Source organism: Euprymna scolopes, chromosome 18, assembly GCF_053919585.1.
Source record: "Euprymna scolopes isolate OS-2025 chromosome 18, ASM5391958v1, whole genome shotgun sequence".
Classification (NCBI taxonomy): domain Eukaryota; kingdom Metazoa; phylum Mollusca; class Cephalopoda; order Sepiida; family Sepiolidae; genus Euprymna; species Euprymna scolopes.
The window spans coordinates 23,729,097-23,748,700 of NC_136499.1; the positions used below are offsets into that span (position 1 = coordinate 23,729,097).

The window sequence follows — 19,604 nt, forward strand, 5'->3', positions numbered from 1 at the left end:
AAGAACAAGATAGACATTTTCTAGTCATGATGATTTTTTTGACACTTTTGAATAGCCTTGTGCTTAATTTGTTCAAATGTTAAATTGTAAGTTTTTTTTTTCCATATTTTGTGCAAACATTTCAAGGATTTCATATTGCAACATAAACCACATGTGATACAAAGTAAGGAGAATGAAACTCGATGTTATACCTTCCAGTATCAGTGAATGTAGAGATCATCTCTCTCTATCATGTTCTTCATAGTAGTAGTTGTTTATTTTTCACATGAAAGCAGCAGTGTATTACCATTAATGGTTTTAATAAAAAAAAAAAAAAAAAAAAATTTTTTATCGGAGTATTAGGCTCCTCCTCAAATAAAAACTATTCCCATGGGAAGGATCTTCAAAAAAATGTTTGTTTCATAAAGTCCAAGAAAGCATCTATACGATGGACATGCGTTATGAACCAGTAAAATGCGATATAGCAGCAGCAAATATAATGTCTCTCTACCTCTTGTGTCCTTGGTAGAAGTTTTTCATCTCATAGTAGCAATTGGTTCTGGATATGACCTTAAACTATATTCAGCAGTGAGGCCCCAACTTGCGGGCTTTGGGGAGTGTAGAGCCACCCTTTAATTGCCATTGCTCTCAGGTCCACTCTGATCCGGAGTGGTAGTACCTGTTAGGGTCCCAACTATAGGTTAAATAGAAACCGACTTGAAAACAACAAATATATTCTATTAAAAAAATTTTCTTCAAAATCACTGGATTCGGCATTAAATAACCTGAAAAGGGTTGATATGCCGTAAAACAAAAACAACCAACCATAGTAGCAATGGTATGTAATGAGAGCACACTGCTTTGGGTTTGAACTTCTTTAGATTTTGTTTTAGCATAATGCAATAAATTTCTTTAGACCATTGCAGTGTTAGACTTCCTACAACCTATTCTGTTGGACAGCTCTGATGCTTATTTAAGATTGAATTTATTTAAAGAACAAAAATACATAAAAATCTTAAACATATGCACTCATCATGGAACGAAAATATCATTCTAAAAATCGCATAAATTGATGTAGTTTTTTATTTACTTTTTTTTTTTTTTAAGAAAATCAAATTTTATGACTAAGCGAGTAGGAGGTTGGGAGTGACCATGTTGATTTAAATTTTTCCAAAACTCTATGGTGACAATTCCATTCGGCTAGATATTTTGTGTGTATTCAAAAACATTTTAATCACCAAAAATCGTAAAATTTGATTTTCTTACAAAATATACTTGATAAATTTATGATTTTTAGAATCTGATATCTTCATTCTATAATGAGTATGTACATCATAAAGATTTTTCTGTATTGAAAAAATTTTTTGTTAAATGAGTACAATTCTAAATAAGCACTGAAGCTCCTTCTAAAAACATCTGCATTGTTTCACAGACAGAGCAACTGGTCTTTCTCTATACGCCATATGTCACTATATTTTTCTATTTCCTGAAGCCAACTTCCTGCCACTAACCAGATTTCTTTCCCTGTTTGTTGATCTGATTTTTATGTAATCAACTTTGCTTATGTTCGATCTTGTTGAATCCATACTTTTTTTTTTTTTTCTCTAAATGTTTTAATAAAAATCTCTTTTTCTATTGCAGGTATCTGAATATTTTGAGTGGAGCCCCAGCCGGGTGCTACCAATCCCAAGTTTCTCAAAATGGCCAATCCAGAGGAAAACAGTAAAGCTAGGGACAAAGAAGTTGATATACAACCGACCACCACAGTAAAGAGAGGAGGTAGCAGCAGCAATACCGGGGACGATACATCATTACGAGGAGGACGCAACCGATTCTGCAAACAATGCAAATTCACCTGCAAAGATTCTCGTGAATTTTCCCAGCACCAGTTGTCTGCCCACAGTGAATCTGAAGAAACCCGCTCATCCCAGAATTTATTGTGCAAAGAAAATAGCAGCAATCGACGAGCCAGCACCAAATCGCAAAGCCCCCAATCAATAAGCTGTCATAAAACTGAACCCCCGACTGGTGGCAACAATAACAACAACAATAATAATCCTAAAATGAACCGTGAAGTCGATGAAAATACAGGAGATCACATCTATAAGGATACTGAAGAAGATGAACTCGACGATCGTTTAGTAATTGCCGAAGACAACGACGAGTCATATTCTCATACGCCTATAAGAAGTGGGAACATTCAGAATCGAACGTATATCTGTCCATCCTGTGACTTTTCATCGACCAGCGCCAAAGTGTTCCTGCACCACCAGAAAGACATTCACGCTAAGGATTTCACAATCTACGAATGTGATGTTTGTGACTATGCAACCCGATACAAACAGAAACTTCCCCGTCATCGTAAGCTTCACTTTCCTGGACTAGAATTTAGTAACGGTTCGTCTGGTGCTGCAGGTTCCATGTCAGCGTCTGAAAACACGGCCGACAATTCGGACATCGCCGTGATAGGCGATGATAATGATATTCGTAGGAAACCCGATGATGATTTAGAAGACGAACTAGACGAAGAAGAAATGGATTTGACCGCTGACGATAGCCTCGTTATCGATGATACACACAAACAGAAAACTAAACGTACTCGGCAGGAAGTAGATCCTGCCAAGTATATCGAAGTGATGGACGATTCTGGCATCAAGTATTCCTGCTCAAAATGTGGCAATATATATAAGTGGCGGAAATCTCTCAACAAACACTGGAAAGAAAAACATGCGGACGAAAAATTAGATAATTTGAAAGTTATGCCTCCGATCTTGAATCCCATAAAACAAGTTTCTTCGAAAAATGCACACGATTATACACGACAAGACGTAGGTGATAAATATGCATTCAAGAAAGAATTCAAGCCAAATGGCTACACGGAAGAAGAAGGGGCTCGTGGCGATGTATTATCGTCCGTCAGTGACTGCGTCATGCCAAAGATGATTGGCCCATTCATCACCAATTCCTACATTCCAATATATTCAACAGAAAATGGCCGGTCATCTTCAAGACCAGCAAGATTAGACAATGAAGCCCTTGACCTCTCCAGTAAACCCACAACCTCTACGTCCCGAAGCACTCAACGAGAACCACTTGATTTCTCATTCAAGAAAGAACCTTCTACTCCAGTCTCATCAGAAATGATGCCGGTTAAATCTGAACCCGTTTGGGATAATGAAAATGAAGTGTCCAAAGATTCTGATTCCTCGCAGGTACCACCAGTCTTGCAGTGCGCCAAATGTTTATTTATTGCAAAGACTATCATCGATTACAGTTCTCACATGGCGATGCATTTGAACAAGCGGGCCTTCAAGTGTGCGGAATGCCAGCAGCACTTTAACTGTGTAGAAGAACTCAATAATCATTTCGGAAAGGCTCACGTTGAAAAGATTCAAGAACACCGTGATGTCATTCAAAAAATACCTCACGGACTCCAGCAAACTTATCACTTATTGCAGATGCCTCTGGCGTCAACAGAATATAGCCCAACTGAAAACCGGCAATTAAAATGTAGTCGTTGCGAATTTGTTGCCAAATGGCCAGCTGAACTGCAGAAGCATGCCGTGTCACATTCAGAAGAGCGTCCATTTATCTGCATGGTGTGTGGCTCAACATACAAATGGAAGTGGGACCTGGTCAAGCATTTTGAGAAGAGTCATTCAACCCTCACAAATCCTTACAAGAGACGGCCGACAGTATCTGGGCCAAATGGATCCTGTATTGGATCAGATTCTACTTTGTCTACCATCTCCAGAACAGCTGATGCTTTGGTCGACAGAAACCTTGACTCTTTTATACTGCCCCCGTCGAAGAAACGAAGATTGTCTGAAACCGATTTGACTACTCATGCCCTTCATTCGTTTTACCTGGAGGACAACAAGACAGCTGCCAGCTTCGTTTCAGGGAAGAACCAAAATTCTACTGAAGTTGTCTTACCGAAAAACAGATCCCCATCTGTCAAACCACGTGATCGTCCATCTTCTGTGCCTCCTAATTTTGACCATGTTACAGACATGACTGGCCAGGGGGATAAAGACGCAGAAGATAATAATGGTACAGCTGCACTACAAATCACCAACGTGTTCTCGTTAGTGAAAGAGAAACCGCCAGCTGTGGCGTCAAAAGAATTTCAGGAAGCCAGCACAAGCCAAGTGACGACTAGCAACACAGAACAGCACCGTTATGTCAATGCAGCTCTAAGGCAGCGTATCAATTTGTCGAATAGCAAGAATCGACGCCAGATGAACCCGGGCGAAAAGGATAAATCCTGTGCTGATATTCTTCTGCCATATAAGTGTACCCTCTGCCAGTACAGAGCCCGTTGGCCTTCGGAAATAACCCAGCACATGAAGAACCACTCTGATGAGAAGCCTTTCTGCTGTCCAGAGTGCAGCTATAAGAGTAAGTGGAAATGGGATGTCGTAAAACACATGAAGAGATGCGGGGGCGGAACTGTAAAAGATGTCATCGATAATAGTAAGCAAAAAAGTTGTGGGCCACCCAATGTTGTTTTGGCCGTTCGAGAAGAACCCGACTATAATCAAACTGTTCCCAGACTTTCTAGCAACCACGTGGCCAATGGCGAAGCAACTCCAATGTCTTACAAGAGCAATGCTAGCCGACTTCTGACAACGCCATCGGCAAATTCAGTAACTGCAACACCGACAACAAATACTGCAGCTACAGCAGCGGCTACTGCAGCAACAGCAGCAGCTGCAGCCACAGCAGCAGCTGAGGGACGATCTCATTCGCAGTCTCTTCTTGATCTGAGACGTGATTCTAATAGCTCACGACCCAGCCCCCACTTTCGAGGATTGGTCAACGACGGCCTGTATCACTGCCTTGAGTGTCAGTTCATTGGTCACAGCCCGGCAGAACTGAAACGGCATGCTTATTTGCACTCTGAAGACAAACCATATGTGTGCAAAGTGTGTTCGTACAGTTCACGCTGGAAGTGCGACTTAAAAAAGCATATCCGCACTTACAGTCATCATCTACACTCACGGGAACATTCCAGTTTAAATTCCCAAGGATCTGATCGTTCCGATCCAGGACCAAATATGTACACCAACGTAAAATCTAACGATGATGATGATGATGACAATGATGATGACTATGTTGAAAACGATTTCGCGGATAGTATGAGTGCAAAAGGTATGTCCAGTTTCTCTCCAGGTGAGGATTATTCAAAATCCGTGAAAGAACCAAGCAAACAAAGTTGTTCCAAATGTGATTTTGTCACTGATGATTTGGCTGCATTCTTACAACATAGATTAACTCATGATAACAACTTAATAAATAATAATGACAACAATGGCAGCAATTCCTCTAGCCTCTCACAACAACAACAACCACCACCACAAACATCACAAACCACAGTGCCTACCAATACAGTTTCGTCCCGGACTCGACATCTGAAAAACCGTCGCAAACCAATAAAGCAATTCCGCTGTCCAAAATGTCCATACGTGTGCTTGACCGAGCAAGATCTCTCCACTCACGAAGGTCGACATAAACCGCAGGGTACAAATGCTGCCAAATGTTTCTATTGCGATTTCAGTGTCCTTAACAGCAACAAGGTTGCCCTGATCCAACACCTCCATTTGCATCCGGAGTTTGATCCTTCGGATCAATTTAAGCTGAAAGAGGTCCTCAGCTACTCGGACCTCCTTGATGTCTGGCAAGCAAATGAGGATAACGATGATATGGATGATGATTTTGACTATTATGAGCCTTCCGAGCAGATGGAGGCGTACAGAGAAAGGGCTGCCGTTGTTGATCAGAGGAAAGAGGAAAAAGAAGAGGAAGCTCGAGCCTCAACGCATGAACCACCTTCTCTGAATGGAATGGTGCCAAAAAGAGAGCCCAGCCCGAGTGTTAGACTCCAGTGCGAGTGGTGCGAGGCAGCTTTTGGTCATATTAGCACACTTTATCAACATGCCAGGTGCGTGCATCCAATATTATTGCAACAGCAAGAATATGAAAACAATATCAAATACGATGATTTTCCCATGCCAATGTACAATGGTATGGCCATCAACCAGAGTTCTACATTCAATGTAATCCTACCTAAAATTGCTCAAATTCCAAAAAAGATTCAGCCAAGCACTGTAATCAAACCAAAGAAGAACCCTAGCCCAGGGAAGATAGGCGGTCCCTTCAAGTGTCAGAAGTGTCCATTTATTGGTGCCAGCTCCAATACATATTCTCGACATATGGAACGTCACGGAAGCAACTGCAAGCATACATGCTTATATTGCGACTACAGTATCGATCGACTAAACCTTCTTCATCAACATATGCGTGGCAGCCACGGACATGACGTAAAACAATCGCCACTCAACAGCTTGGGTTCCGAAAAATCTGTTCAGAACGGGTTCCCCAAGTCGGAGACTCCGAACAGAGTTATTCTAACCACACCTATGTACATTCATAAAAACGAAAGTTCCAATGAAACTCATCTGAGACTTATTGCCCCTAAGCCGATTGAGATGAAAGGCAATGATGTTTCTCAATCTTTCCCAATTTTTGAAAATGGCTTGAACGGGAAATATCTCTACCGATGTCCGACCTGTCCGTTTGCAAGTTCCAAAGTAAACACGACCATGGCACATATTCGGACACATAACGCAGGTGACACATCCGATGCTAAGCCATTGGTCGTTAACAAGCAGCCAGAATATAAAAATGTTGCTGAGATGCCACAAGGTCGCAAAAATGTTGGATCCAACTGTCCACACGACACATCCTTCCAAAGCAGCTGTGATTATAACGAAATGCAATTTAGCCATTCAAAACCGCAGTCACAACAGTCATCTCGCGTCACGCTTAAGAATATCTTTGCTTGTCAACAATGTCCGTTCAAGACTGCCAACAAGGACTCCCTCCAAGACCACCAAGACCTCCATGGCTATAAGGGTCAGTACCAGTGTGACTTTTGTAACTTCAGTGTTGACCACATAAACCTTTTTTGTGATCATACTGCGTTACACAGTAACAATAACAACAACAACAACAATCTTATAAATAACAACACTAGTGATAGCAATAACAACAACAACAACACTATCAGTAACATGTCTGCCGTGCAGAGCAATAACAACGCTAGCAATGACCGTAGCCGCCATCCCCTTCCCCAACACCATAATAATCAAAGCAAACAGAATTCCGCTTCTCAGTTAGACTCGAGATTCATCACCACGTCTCAGCCAAAGCTCAATCTCCATCGTCCGTTCGGCGGGGTGCAATTCAGGTCAAGATTTGATAATGAGCGGCGAAATAAGTTCAACATTATGCTTAAGCAGGCGAAAACTACCGGCCGCGTGCGCTACAAATGTATGCAGTGTCCATATCGCACGTGCTGCAAGAACAACATCATCAAACACCGTAAGCAGCACATCATAAAAAGCCGATACAAATGCCAGTATTGCAACTACAGTGCTGCGCGCAAATATCTTCTGCAGCAGCACCTCAAATTCCACCGTGATGAACCCGGTGAACAGGAGAAAGACTTTCAGGATGTCGTGCTGGACCCATATGATGAGAATTCTGTACAAAGCCTTAAAGATAACAGCGACCCATTAAATACGGACAAGAAAACCTTGAAAACGCCGGTCTCTTCTTCTTCAAATAATCAGTTCGAAGTAGAAGACAAGGGTACAAAGAATGTTTCGATTGCGAACCCGGTGTCGACTAACCAGCAGCAATCTGAAACCCATTCTGAAAAAGACGAAACTGACAGTAACGCTAACATAGACGAGGTAAAAGGCCAACATTTTCAATGTGATTCTTGCCCGTTTAGTTGCAGTACGGCTTTTGAATACAGCAAGCATTGCCAATGCCATACTGCACAGATGAAATATAGTTGCGATTATTGCAGCTATAGTGTTGAGCATCTTAAACAGTTGGCCCAACACCAACAGTTGCATATTCCTCAGTCGACCTACATCCCTTCAGACAAAGACTTTCCCAGCAATACGGACACCTCAGGTGGAGACACTATCCCTGAAGGCATCTGCTCACCCCAAACCAAAGATGCAATCAAGGATAAGCTCCTCAAAAGTCCTGCTGTCAACCCTGAAACTGATGAAGAGATGTACGAAGCTAATTCTCATCTTGAGGGTGGTGACGAGGTCATGCGTTACAAATGTCCCTTCTGTCCTTACATGTCGAACTCATTGAAAAGTTTCAATGTGCACTCGCGCATGCATGGACTGAAACGAAAGTACAAATGTGATTATTGCAATTGGAGTGCTGACCGTTTGAATCTGCTTAACCAGCACCGCAAAGTGCATGCCAGGGAGGCCGGTTTTGATCCCAATCCCGACGAATTGACATTCCTCAACCGTGAGGCGGCATTGCAACCGAGGGAGATGACAACCCCCACCTTGAAACACTTCAGTAAAGTCGCTAGCGCCCGACCGATGGGTAAGAAACAGTACTCTTGTAAAATGTGTCTTTTTTCTTGCAATAATAAGACGTCGTTTATCACTCATATGGGTATGCACAATTCGCATGCACGTTACGTCTGCAAGTACTGCAACTATTGCACCGATAGACGGAACCTTTATCAGCAACACGAGAAGAGCCACTTCTCCCAAGGTGAGGAACCCTCGCTAGCTGATGGCAGAATAAATGTCGCCAAGTCAAGAATTCGATGTCCTAAGTGTCCTTATCATTGCTCTGCTGAACACCTTCTCAGTTCTCATATGAAAATGCATGAATCAGATCAACGTTACGTGTGCAGTATTTGCAAGTTTAGCACTGCGAATTGCTACGCTTTTAACGAGCACTTAGAATTCCACAAAGCTCACCCAAACATGCCGTCACAACAATCTGAAACGGATAAGCATAACGACAACGAAAGTGTCCCTGAGGATGAAAAGTATGATGAGAACGAGTCCGATGATGAATACAGCTGCGATCTTTGCTCCTTCTCTACAACATCAATTGATGATATGCGACTTCATGAGTCGCAGCATGAAGGTTTTGATGAAAAGATATCCTGCCCGTACTGTTCATTCACCTGTATAAAGGAGGATGATATAAAACAACATGTTATTGTGCATCAGTCCGCGAAATCAGAAACCGCCACCGATGATGAGCGCAAAGAAATGACTAAAATGGCGCCAGAAGATCTCTCTATTAAACGTAGCGACCCATCGTCGCTTTTGCAAAACCCTGATGAAGGCAATCATGTACGCACTGCGAAATCAGACATCTCCTCTGCATCTGTGAATATAGAGAGGAGGTCTGATGACAATGATCAAAAATTTCAGGTTACCGTTGACCATGTAGAGTCGTCCCTCCCAGCAATGACTGACCCTCCACATGATTCGTACACGTGCCAGTACTGTGAAAGACAATTCAAAGATAAAAGCCTCATGCAGGCACATGAGAAGCAGCACTTGCAAGGGTATGAAAATTTAGAAGCCGTCCAGTAGCAGTCGAAATTAAATTTTCTAGTGTTCATTAAACGTTACTGCAACCTCCTCCTCCTCCTCCTCCTCCTTGTCTTGCCTTTCTTTTATTTACTGGCAAAGGCGGAAGGAAGGAAAATCTCGTAAGAAAAGAAATATGGTCAGAGGATTCATCCTTTATCTTTATGATATTCTTGTATTGAGGAAAATCAATTCTTTTTTACAAACACAATGCAAAAAAAAAAATGCATAAATGAATGGATTGGAAGTTTCATAATTTTTTTTTTTTTTTTTTTAACTTTCACTCTCGGTTTGTATTACATATTAAAAAAAAAAAAAAAAAAAGCATTCCCAAATGAAAAATTCAAAATACTGTTGTCAACTTTCGTGGGTTTTTTTTTAAAGTTGGCTAAAAAAGATGTTGCCTCATGTTGTAAGAAAAAAAAAAACAATGACCCTTTGGAATTTAAAAGAAAAGAAAAAAGTATTCTCTTTTTTTTTCTTTGTTTTCTCTTTTATCAAAGGATATGTAAAATATTGGAAACAAAAAATGTTTAATGAATGCACAAAGTCTTAACAAAAGAAAAAGAAATGAACAACTACAGATCAATGTTAAGAAAAAAAAACACGTCATATCTTAAAATATTTTTTTTTACTTTAAATCATTCCACATTTTTAATTTTTTTCATTTATTTCACCAATCCTATTCCCACTCCCCTCTCCCACAATATATATATTTCACTGATATATATAAATATATATATATATATATATATACATCACAGTGAAATATCGTTTTTAACTTCAAAGATTTTTTTGATTGGAAAAGCAAAAATGTGCAAAATATTCTAGGTTCAACAAAAACTTCAACTAACCCTTTATTTATTTTTTTTTCTTTCAATTTTCATTTTGTTCGTTTTTTCTTCTTTTTTTTAAATGAGTATTAGGTTGTGTCTGATAATATTCAGAAAAGAAAACAAAAATCACGTATGTTGTTTAATTTTTCAAATTTCACTTTTGAATGTGTCTGGCTGTTCCATATTATCTAACATGTATATGAGAAACCCAGATCAATTTATTACCGTAAAGAGAAAAAATTTTTTTTTTTTTAACCTATGAAATATTTATGCAAAAAAAAAATCTTTTAATCAAGAAGCAGACAAAATTATTTTTAAACGAAGGGGAAGGAGGATTTCAAATTACATTTCATACCCCATTTTTTTTTTTTTTTTTTTACTTTTTTATAAAGAAATTCTATGTACAAAAATGTTGACAGATTAACATTCCATTCTATTTAACAAAAGATGAATGAGAATCAGAAATTGAAGACAGTTGTTTTGTTTTTGTTTGTTTATTTTGTTTTTAACTATAATTAACAAACAACATTCCATCCTTTACCCCCATCCCCTAAAAAAAATAAGTCATTACTTATTGATTGCGAATTACTGATCGATTTTATTAGAAAAAAAAAGCATTCCTTTTTCGATTTGTTTTTCTTTTAAATATCCAATCTGTTAGTTTCGAACAGAAATTATATCCCTCTTTGCTGGTATGTCCGTTTTTTTTGTTTATTTTTTTTATTGTTTTTTTTTTTATTATTATTAATAATATGCAACTAACGCCTGCATGTGTTCTTCAGAAAAATCAGCAGTTAATTGGGATTTGGTGATTGTGATTCAATGAAATGGCATGTATTCAAAAATAATATTGAGTAAAAGGGGGACTTTTTGGAAAGCTTTTTTTTAATTATTACCCTCTAAATCAAATAGAGCCGTTTCTCCTCATCTCTCCCTCCTTTCCCCCTTCTGTTAAAATTTCTTTTTAAATAACTTTTAGCTTACTTTACTCATGTGAATGTAGCAAAGGGGAGATAACTCTATTTGCCGTCTTTTTTCTGTATTCCATAGTAATACGTCCAACATAGTTTCTAGACAAACTGGAGTAAAGATGGCAACTAGAGGGGAGGGGGTAGGAAATGAAGAAAAAAAAATGAACAATTTGTACAGCAGTATTCTTGTGATGTTTTGATACTTAAAAAAAAAAAAAGGTGATGGAATTTGTGGGATACACTTTTAAACAAAAAGCAGACCTTTTTAATTAAGTCTTAATTTTAACCATATTTACACATCTTTTAGTGCCTTTACTGTGCATCAGGGAATCTAATAACTTTTACAAAATTTTCTTTCTTTTGTTTGTTTGTTTTGAGGAAAGATGAATTTTTTTTTCTTTTCAAAACATTCCATCTAAAATTTAAAAAGAAAATAAACAATATGCACCTTCTCCCTCCCCGCATCACCTGTTATGCTGTCTGGTGTCACTTATGTTACATACATTGGGTTGCAAAAAAGTGAATGTATGCAGAATGTGACTGAGCACGATGCTTCTTGTTGTGAATATGATGATTAATTGAATATTTGACTATTTTACCCAATGATGCAATGCTCACAAGCAGTGCATTTCTCGTCCTTTTTTTCTGTTTGTTTCATTATACTTGTATATATCACATGCGTTCACACTGTTTCCTAATAATATTCATAGCATTTATGTTTTATATTTTGTAAATAACTGCAATTCTAGAATTTATACATTTTCACACACATACACACATCTACATACTTGTATACATATTAGCACTCGCATACACACGTGTGTGTGTGTAGCTTTTTTCTTTTTTGCTTTCGTTTCAGTATTTTCCTGCCTTTTTCGAGAAAAAAAAAAAATCTTGTTGCTTGATTTTAAAAAATTTTTTTAAATTAACATTAAACATTTCCCTTTTCATTTTGTAACAAAAAAAGATAGAGTAATTAAATGTTTGTAAAATGCAAAGAAAAGTAAATTAGAAAAGCCAGAGACTTTTTTTTTTTTTTAAATCCATTCCCCCTTGTCTAAAATGTAATCCTTTCAAATGATTTCTTTCTGTTAATTACCTCAAGACTTAAAATCAAAGTCGTCAGGAAAAGTGTGAAAAAAAAAAAGAAGATAGTTGATTTAATTATTTACAATTCCTTGTAATTTGTTAATTTCTCATTTCACTTTTTATGCACAAAATATGATCTTCATTTTAAACAATCAAAATTTTAAATCTAATTTTTAAAATCTGCAGTTGGGTTAAGTTCTAACTGTTCTAATGTAATAGATTTTTATTAATTAAACACAATACCTTGAGATAAGTTGGTATACAAATATTATACAGCGTGAATTTTATACAGAGTGCTTGATTTCAAACCGTCAGTTTAGACTGTAATTTTATTGTTGCGTGATATGTGTTTTTGTAGATATCAGACATTCAAAGCAATAATCTCACTCTATTCAGCTTTTCGGCATCACATGGTCGGATGTGATGCTGCAGCAATGCATGTTAGATGACTTTTCGGACTAGCCAAGAAAGCAAAGAAGGGATGAAAAATACACAAATGTTACCAAAGGCGTGCTAAGCTACTCTTCTACCTACTTGGATAAGTGTTTTCTTTCATTATTGTTTTAACTTATTTTAAAGTGATTTTGTTTTTAGTTTAAAATAAAGGTAGCTGTCAAGTTGAATGAAAAACAAAAGGTGGTCTCATTCAAGCACTGATAATCGCCCAAAAATCGAGAATTAAACCAGATGCTGATGGAAACGTCCCCAATAAATGTCACCATCATGCGAAAATGTAATGTTCTCTGAGTATTTTGTGTAATTTTCGATTTTTGAGTCATTATCGCGACTCAACTATGGTTCAAATGAGATCACCATTTTGTTTTTTGTTCTAAATTGACAGACTTTACACGACCTTTATATTGAATTAAATAAACGCATTAGCATTAGTAAATAATACAAAAAATTTATCCAGGTAGTTAGAAGAGTAAATTGGTTTCCCTTTGGTAATATTTATCTCCCGTTTTTGTGTTAGTGTAGCAGCATCCAAGACCACACACACACACATATATATATATATATAACAACTTTCAGGCCCTAAAACTTCTAGCTGGCAAGGTGTAAGAATATTAACAGTTGCCATATATTTGAGAACAAAACTCTTTTGCACAAGGATAGATTGTTTTGTTGTGTAGTTTAACAGGTTATTCTGAAGTGCTTGCTAAAGACAGCTCTAGAACTGGATAAGTGTACAGCCCGAGAAAACCTTTCATCCATTGTACTTCTTTGTTCACTAGAATAGTGCACTTTCTGCAAAGCTGCAATGTTCTATTTCCTGAACTGTTTGTCAATAGTCACCACAGGAATTACAATTATCCATAAGAATAGAGGGATTTTTATTTGTGGTTTTGTCCTTTAGAATTGCTGTGTTCGATCTATACTTGATAATATTAACTGGCTAACCCCTTCCCTCTTCATATGACTATTGACCATGCACATGCGTTCATTCACTATGGAGAGGCTATACTTTGCACATCACATACTGCTGGTATTAATTGAAACCATTCATGGACACCACAAATAGGTCACCTTGGAAAGGTAATATTTCTCAACAGACTCTTTATCTTCAAGGCTGCATATAACTTTATATAGAGAGTAACAAAAGTGCTCATTAAGTTTCAACCAGAACTAGCTCCCATACTTAGAAAGCTGTCTAAACATTGCCTTAAGGAAAAATGCTTTCCAACGCTTTGGAAAACTTCATCAGTCTGGCATGCAATATGGTTTCCATTCTGTGAGATCTACAGCTGACATAGTGACTGTTATGTCACAGAATTCGTGAATCTCTTGACATATTAAAGGCTTTTGATAGTGTATGGCATAAAGGTATATTTCATGAGATCGCCAGCTATGGAATAGCTGGAAATATCCTTTCAATTATTAAATTTTTTTCTCTCTGATATACTTATAAGAGTAGTTATTGATGGGTAGAAATCAGAAACTCATTGTATCAACACTGGCATCTCTGAAGGTTCTATCCTGGGTCCAACTCTCTTCCTGATCTTCATTAATGATCTCCCAAATCATATTCTTAAACCTAGTAGATGATGCCCTTTTCTCTTCCTTGCAACCTCTTTCTCACAGAAAAGACGTTGCAAGCCTGTCTCTGCTCTATCGTTATTTTCATGGCAAGTGCTCAACTGAACTCCAATCTATGGTTTCCCCCACTGCCAAACTTTCATGAAAAAAAAAATACTCAACTAGCTACAACCACTATATATGATTTCCCCCACTCTCTGTGGGCCTAAAACTAAACACAGATTCCATGAACAAAGCTTCTTTTCCAGAACTGCCCACCTGTGGAACACTGTTCCACTGATCTGCTTTCTGGTTGAATACAACATGGTAGTCTTCAAATCCAATGTAAACAAGTTCTTGATTGTTGAGCCATACCCATAATCAAATTCTACCCAATTTACGCCATTAACGATGCCTACCATCTTTCATTAACCCTTATCCTTGGGTGGCCTTCAGGCCTTGATAAGTGGTGACTCTCAAGTAATTAAAAAAAAAAACAAAAAAAAACAAATGTGTTATCTATAACAATAAAGACTAGTCGTCTATATGCATGTGTTTGTGTGTCCAGTTAAATGCTACAAAATAAACACCTACAAAGTTGGTATATTCTTGATTGGTGTTGCCCTAGATGAATAAATTCTAAAATTTTTGGGAAAAAGAATTCATTTTTTAACACTAAACTGGCTCATATTTAGTAAAGGGAGTCGGTTTGCCAGCCATATTATATGCTAATGATAGCCCTTATGCCGACTTATTCCTCAGAGAATCTATAAAGAGTTATCTGTGTGTATCTGTATATTCAGAGAGGGGAATGGGCTGGGCAGAGAAGAAAAAGGAAGGTAGGAAGGAGTAGAAAGATAGAAGTCTTTGGCCTAGCATAAATTTAAGTAACCCTTAATAAAGAATACTGGATGAGATAATATGGATTCTTTCCCTTGCTGGTGAAGCGAACAATCCATTGGATTAATAGTAGAAAATGGAATCCCAAGGTTTTCAGTCATTTGGCGCTAAGTCCACCATAAGATTGACCCACGGTATGACCTTTCTGAGACTGACGGTTCCAATGCTTCTTTGGCCCATGGCATATTTACGCAATGCCATTAAACGATAACTATCTTGATATCTGAAACCTAATGATGTTTATTAGTGGGAAATATGGAAGTTTCAAACTTGAAAGATGGCTAAATATTTTTGTGAATTGTCCATGTACTTGTTTCTTGTCTCTGTGAATGGACGCCATGCTGTTAAGTGTTAGGAAAACAGTTTCAATTAAAGCTCATTAAGAATTTATCAAAGTTCATTTAGCTCAATCTCAGACTTGCTTAAAATTAATGTTTTAATGACATTCACTTATAAATTACTAGTTTCCTCTAAAACACCGATGTTTGTCATTTCTCACACTATACTCTTTAAAGGCTGCATCAATATAACACAATATTTTTAAGTTTACGAATAGGTTAATATTACCAAACGATTTTCAAGTTTTTCTTTTCTGCAATAAATAACCTTAAAGAAAAAAAATTACCATTTTCATTTCCGTATGCAATTCGTCTGTTTTAAAATGTTTTTCTTTCTTCCCTCCAATGCTATTGTAGCAATATTAAAAAGTATGAAAATAAAATGTTGACATTTTTAAAGTCCCCCCAACCCTCCCCCTTCAACTTTTAAAATGAAAGCAAAAAAATTTGATCAGATTCATTTTATATTTTAATAAAGATCTTTTTCTCTTTTTTTCACATTTTCTAACTATTGATCAAAAATGGTATATTTTAAGATGATTTAAAAAAAAAAAATTAATAAAAGTTTTTTAAACAAAATTTTATGTTCTTTTTTGTTTGTTTTTCTTTGCTGTTTTTTTTTTGTTTGTTTTTTTTTGTTTTTTTACAATATAATTTCGAATTTAAATAAAAGCAACAAAAAAAATGACTACTTAAACCTTTTTATTTTTTTTTATTACTTTAAATTTTAAAGAAACTAATGGTAGTTTAAATTTATCCCATCCCCATCAAATTTTTTATTCGTTGAAATATACGTGTACGCATTTATTTGATTTATTTTTATTTTATTTTTTATTTTATTTATTCTCTTGTATTTGTTAATGCAATTGGTTCATTCGGATTTTCTTTCGGAAAACATCCGTAAAGCCAAATTGTTTAATGGTTGCCTCCCTTGTTTAATTTGTAACGGTTACTTCCCCTATATCTACTAGCATCAATCAAAATTACATATTTAAAATCTGGCTAAATTCAGCAACTAATTTTACAAATACATTATGAAGATTATTATGATTGATATTATTAATTATTAGCAATTCGGAATTTTAAAATATTGGTCTAAGGGAGGTAAATCTATTTTACTAAAATAGTTGAAAAATAAAATCATTTTTTTCTCATAATTACTCAAACATTTTGTCTAAAATTACAATATCGTAGCATTTTACATTTTTTTTTATTAATGTTATAAAACTTTGTTACATTAAATGAAGTAATTGAAGATCATTTTTTTTCTAACATTTATTAGTAAAATAGATTTACCTCCCTTAGACCAATAAGTTAAGATTCCAAATTGACTAATTATAATTGATTAATTGTCACTGACATAGATATTTAAGAATATACATTCAGTATTTTACTAATATTATTGTCAGTAATTTGAAGAAAATGGCAATTGTTTTTAAGTAAATTTAATTATATATATTAATATAAAGATTGATATTTAATTATTTGAGAAACGTTTAATGTTATTTTTATTTAAGTTTTTGGGTGTCCAAACTTGAAAGTATATGGTTCATTAATGAAATTATTTTATATGAGTAATTAAAAAAAAACAAAAAAAAAACAACATTCACCTGCATTCATAATTATGCAGTAAACAGAAGCAATAAACAGAAATTGCTGTCATTTTTTTTTTTTTTTTTTTTTTTTTATGCTGTGGACACGTTAATTAGTATTAAATATTAGTTATAAAATAATTTTGGCAAAGTCACTAACTTACAGCATGAATGGATTGCAAGAAAAGAAAATCTGTGAACCAGAAGACGAAATGAGAACTTCATTATACTAGAAATTGCCTTGCAGGAAGCAATAAGCAATGGCTCAGTAAATACCTCTAACATGCCCACTGTTTTCATGTTTGTCTCGTTTCGTTTACTGTTTTGGATCATGGCGTTTCGCTTTTTAGATCAAATGAAATAAAGATGGCTATTGTTGGATAATTGGAATTTCTTTAGCTAATGTTTACATATTTAAAGTGTGTATTTCTCAATACAAAAACTAAGCCTTTTTAATGCCAACAGTTTTTTTTTTTTTCTTGCAATCCACTTGCACTGTGATTAATTCAACTTTTTTTTTTCTTTTTTTAAATTTTAACTGTATATAAATTTACAAATCTTAATATTAAAGAAATCAGAATTAGTTAAATAATAGAATGAAATAAAATTTATTTTGTGTATGCAGTTTAAAATAAAATTACTTGTTCTAAAGTAAGGATCCAGTGTTGAAATTGAAAACGCTTAGCTAGAGAAATATTTTTTTTCTATAAAGAAACCTGAGAGTAGAGTAATCTTAATTGTTTGTGTTTTAGACCCGGATGGACAAAGCATTAAACAAGGACAGTGTTTGTCTTTTGTAACTAAATTTTCTCAAAAGAAAGTAATGGTTCTAAAAATAGAGTTCAGCTGAATATGAACTATATATATATATATATATATATATATATATATATATTACTGTTTTATCTGTTTGGCTACATATGTTTCTGATGTTGGACCATGTTTACGATCCAATGGCTTCGTTGGATCGTAAACATGGTCCAACATCAGAAACATGTAGCCAAACAGATAAAACGGTAATAAAAAAAAAATAAAGATAAAAAACATATTTGCTCTGCAATAGTATTGAGTACTCTTGATCGGGAATCACAAAATCAGAACTTTTGCGAGTATCTGATTCTGTATCAGTTGGAAAAAATTTGTATCTGTTTTCTGATGCCAAAAATGATTCTTTTTATTATCGTTATTTGTTTCTTTTTGGTTGAAACTTGTTGACTAGGAAAATAACGTGCCTGGGATGGGTAATCCCTAGACCAATATAAAGCACTATATATATATATATATATATATTTGTATTCATCGTGGATTCATCAGACTACTGTTCTCATCTTGAGTGTCATTATCACAGCTTTTCAATCGATGTAACCTCCGACCTTCTTCAGGTGTATCTTGTCGAACTCAGGAATCTTTCTTTCAAACTCTGGAATTTAGACTGAATTTCAAATATTACCCTTTATTTATTTCACAGTGGTAGCATACTCTCGTTTCATCAGCTATGACTGGATAGAGGTCCGAAGTAATTTGCAATTGTATTTTTTTGGTTACCTACACTGAAGATTAAACCTTCAACCTTCAGGAGAATATCATTATTACAATTGAATTTTTCTAAGTATTCTAACTTCCATGGGTCCTTGTGTGGGTTGGCAAATACAATTACGAATTACTTGGACCTCTATCCAGTCATGGCTGACCAAATGAAGCATACTACCTCTGTGAAGTAAGTAAAAAGTTCCATGCAGATCTGTGAGTTCAACAAGATACACCTGAAGAAGTTTGAAAATTACATTGACCCAAACATTGTGAAAATGATTCTCAAGATGAGAACAGTAGTCTGAAGAATCCAAATTGAAAAACATCATTTCACTATGATAAATCATTTTTTCCTGTATAATTAGCAGACTGACAAAAAAAAAACAGCAGACTTAACCATTTCAATTAAATTTGATGTAATTAAATATGTTCTACTCATATAATTTAACTTTTTAATTTAAAATTCGTTTTTGTTTTTTTTAATCACTTAAATGATTATGTGAGAAGAACAAATATTTCAAAACAAGAGAAGCCATCTTGGAATGATCAACAATGAATAGAATGTATTCAACAAAATTAACAACTCTGAATCCAGCGATTCACTTCTCTGATGTAAGTAGCAGACTAAAAATAAAAAAATTATAATCTAAATCTCCCTTTGTTCTTCAATTATATTTTAGGAATATCTCTGTCATTTATTTAATTAAAAGAAAAAAAATTAACCCGCTTTAAATATTTGTTAAAAAAACCCCCCAAAAAAACACTGTAATGAGAGCACTATTCTTAATTGATAGTAGGGCACTTGATTATTTTTATCAGGTGGTCATATCCAGTCAGATCTATTGTGGTCACTTAAACATTAGTACTGTTGAGAACTCACAAATCCACTCGACCATTAATAAAATAGCAACTT

At 35.7% G+C, this 19,604-nt stretch overlaps 1 protein-coding gene across 7 annotated transcripts in view; it reads left to right on the forward strand.

Moving 5' to 3' along the window:
- LOC145297523 (uncharacterized) overlaps positions 1 to 16,148 on the forward strand; it is a 609,211-nt gene extending 593,063 nt beyond the window's left edge. For all 7 annotated transcript variants that reach the window (XM_080143435.1, XM_080143436.1, XM_080143437.1 and 4 more), the window contains one exon: positions 1,621 to 16,148. In XM_080143435.1, coding sequence (XP_079999561.1) covers positions 1,680 to 9,422 — 7,743 coding nt within the window. In that variant the 5' untranslated portion in view covers positions 1,621 to 1,679 and the 3' untranslated portion in view covers positions 9,423 to 16,148. The remainder of the gene's footprint in view (positions 1 to 1,620) is intronic.
- Positions 16,149 to 19,604: the final 3,456 nt, after the last annotated feature.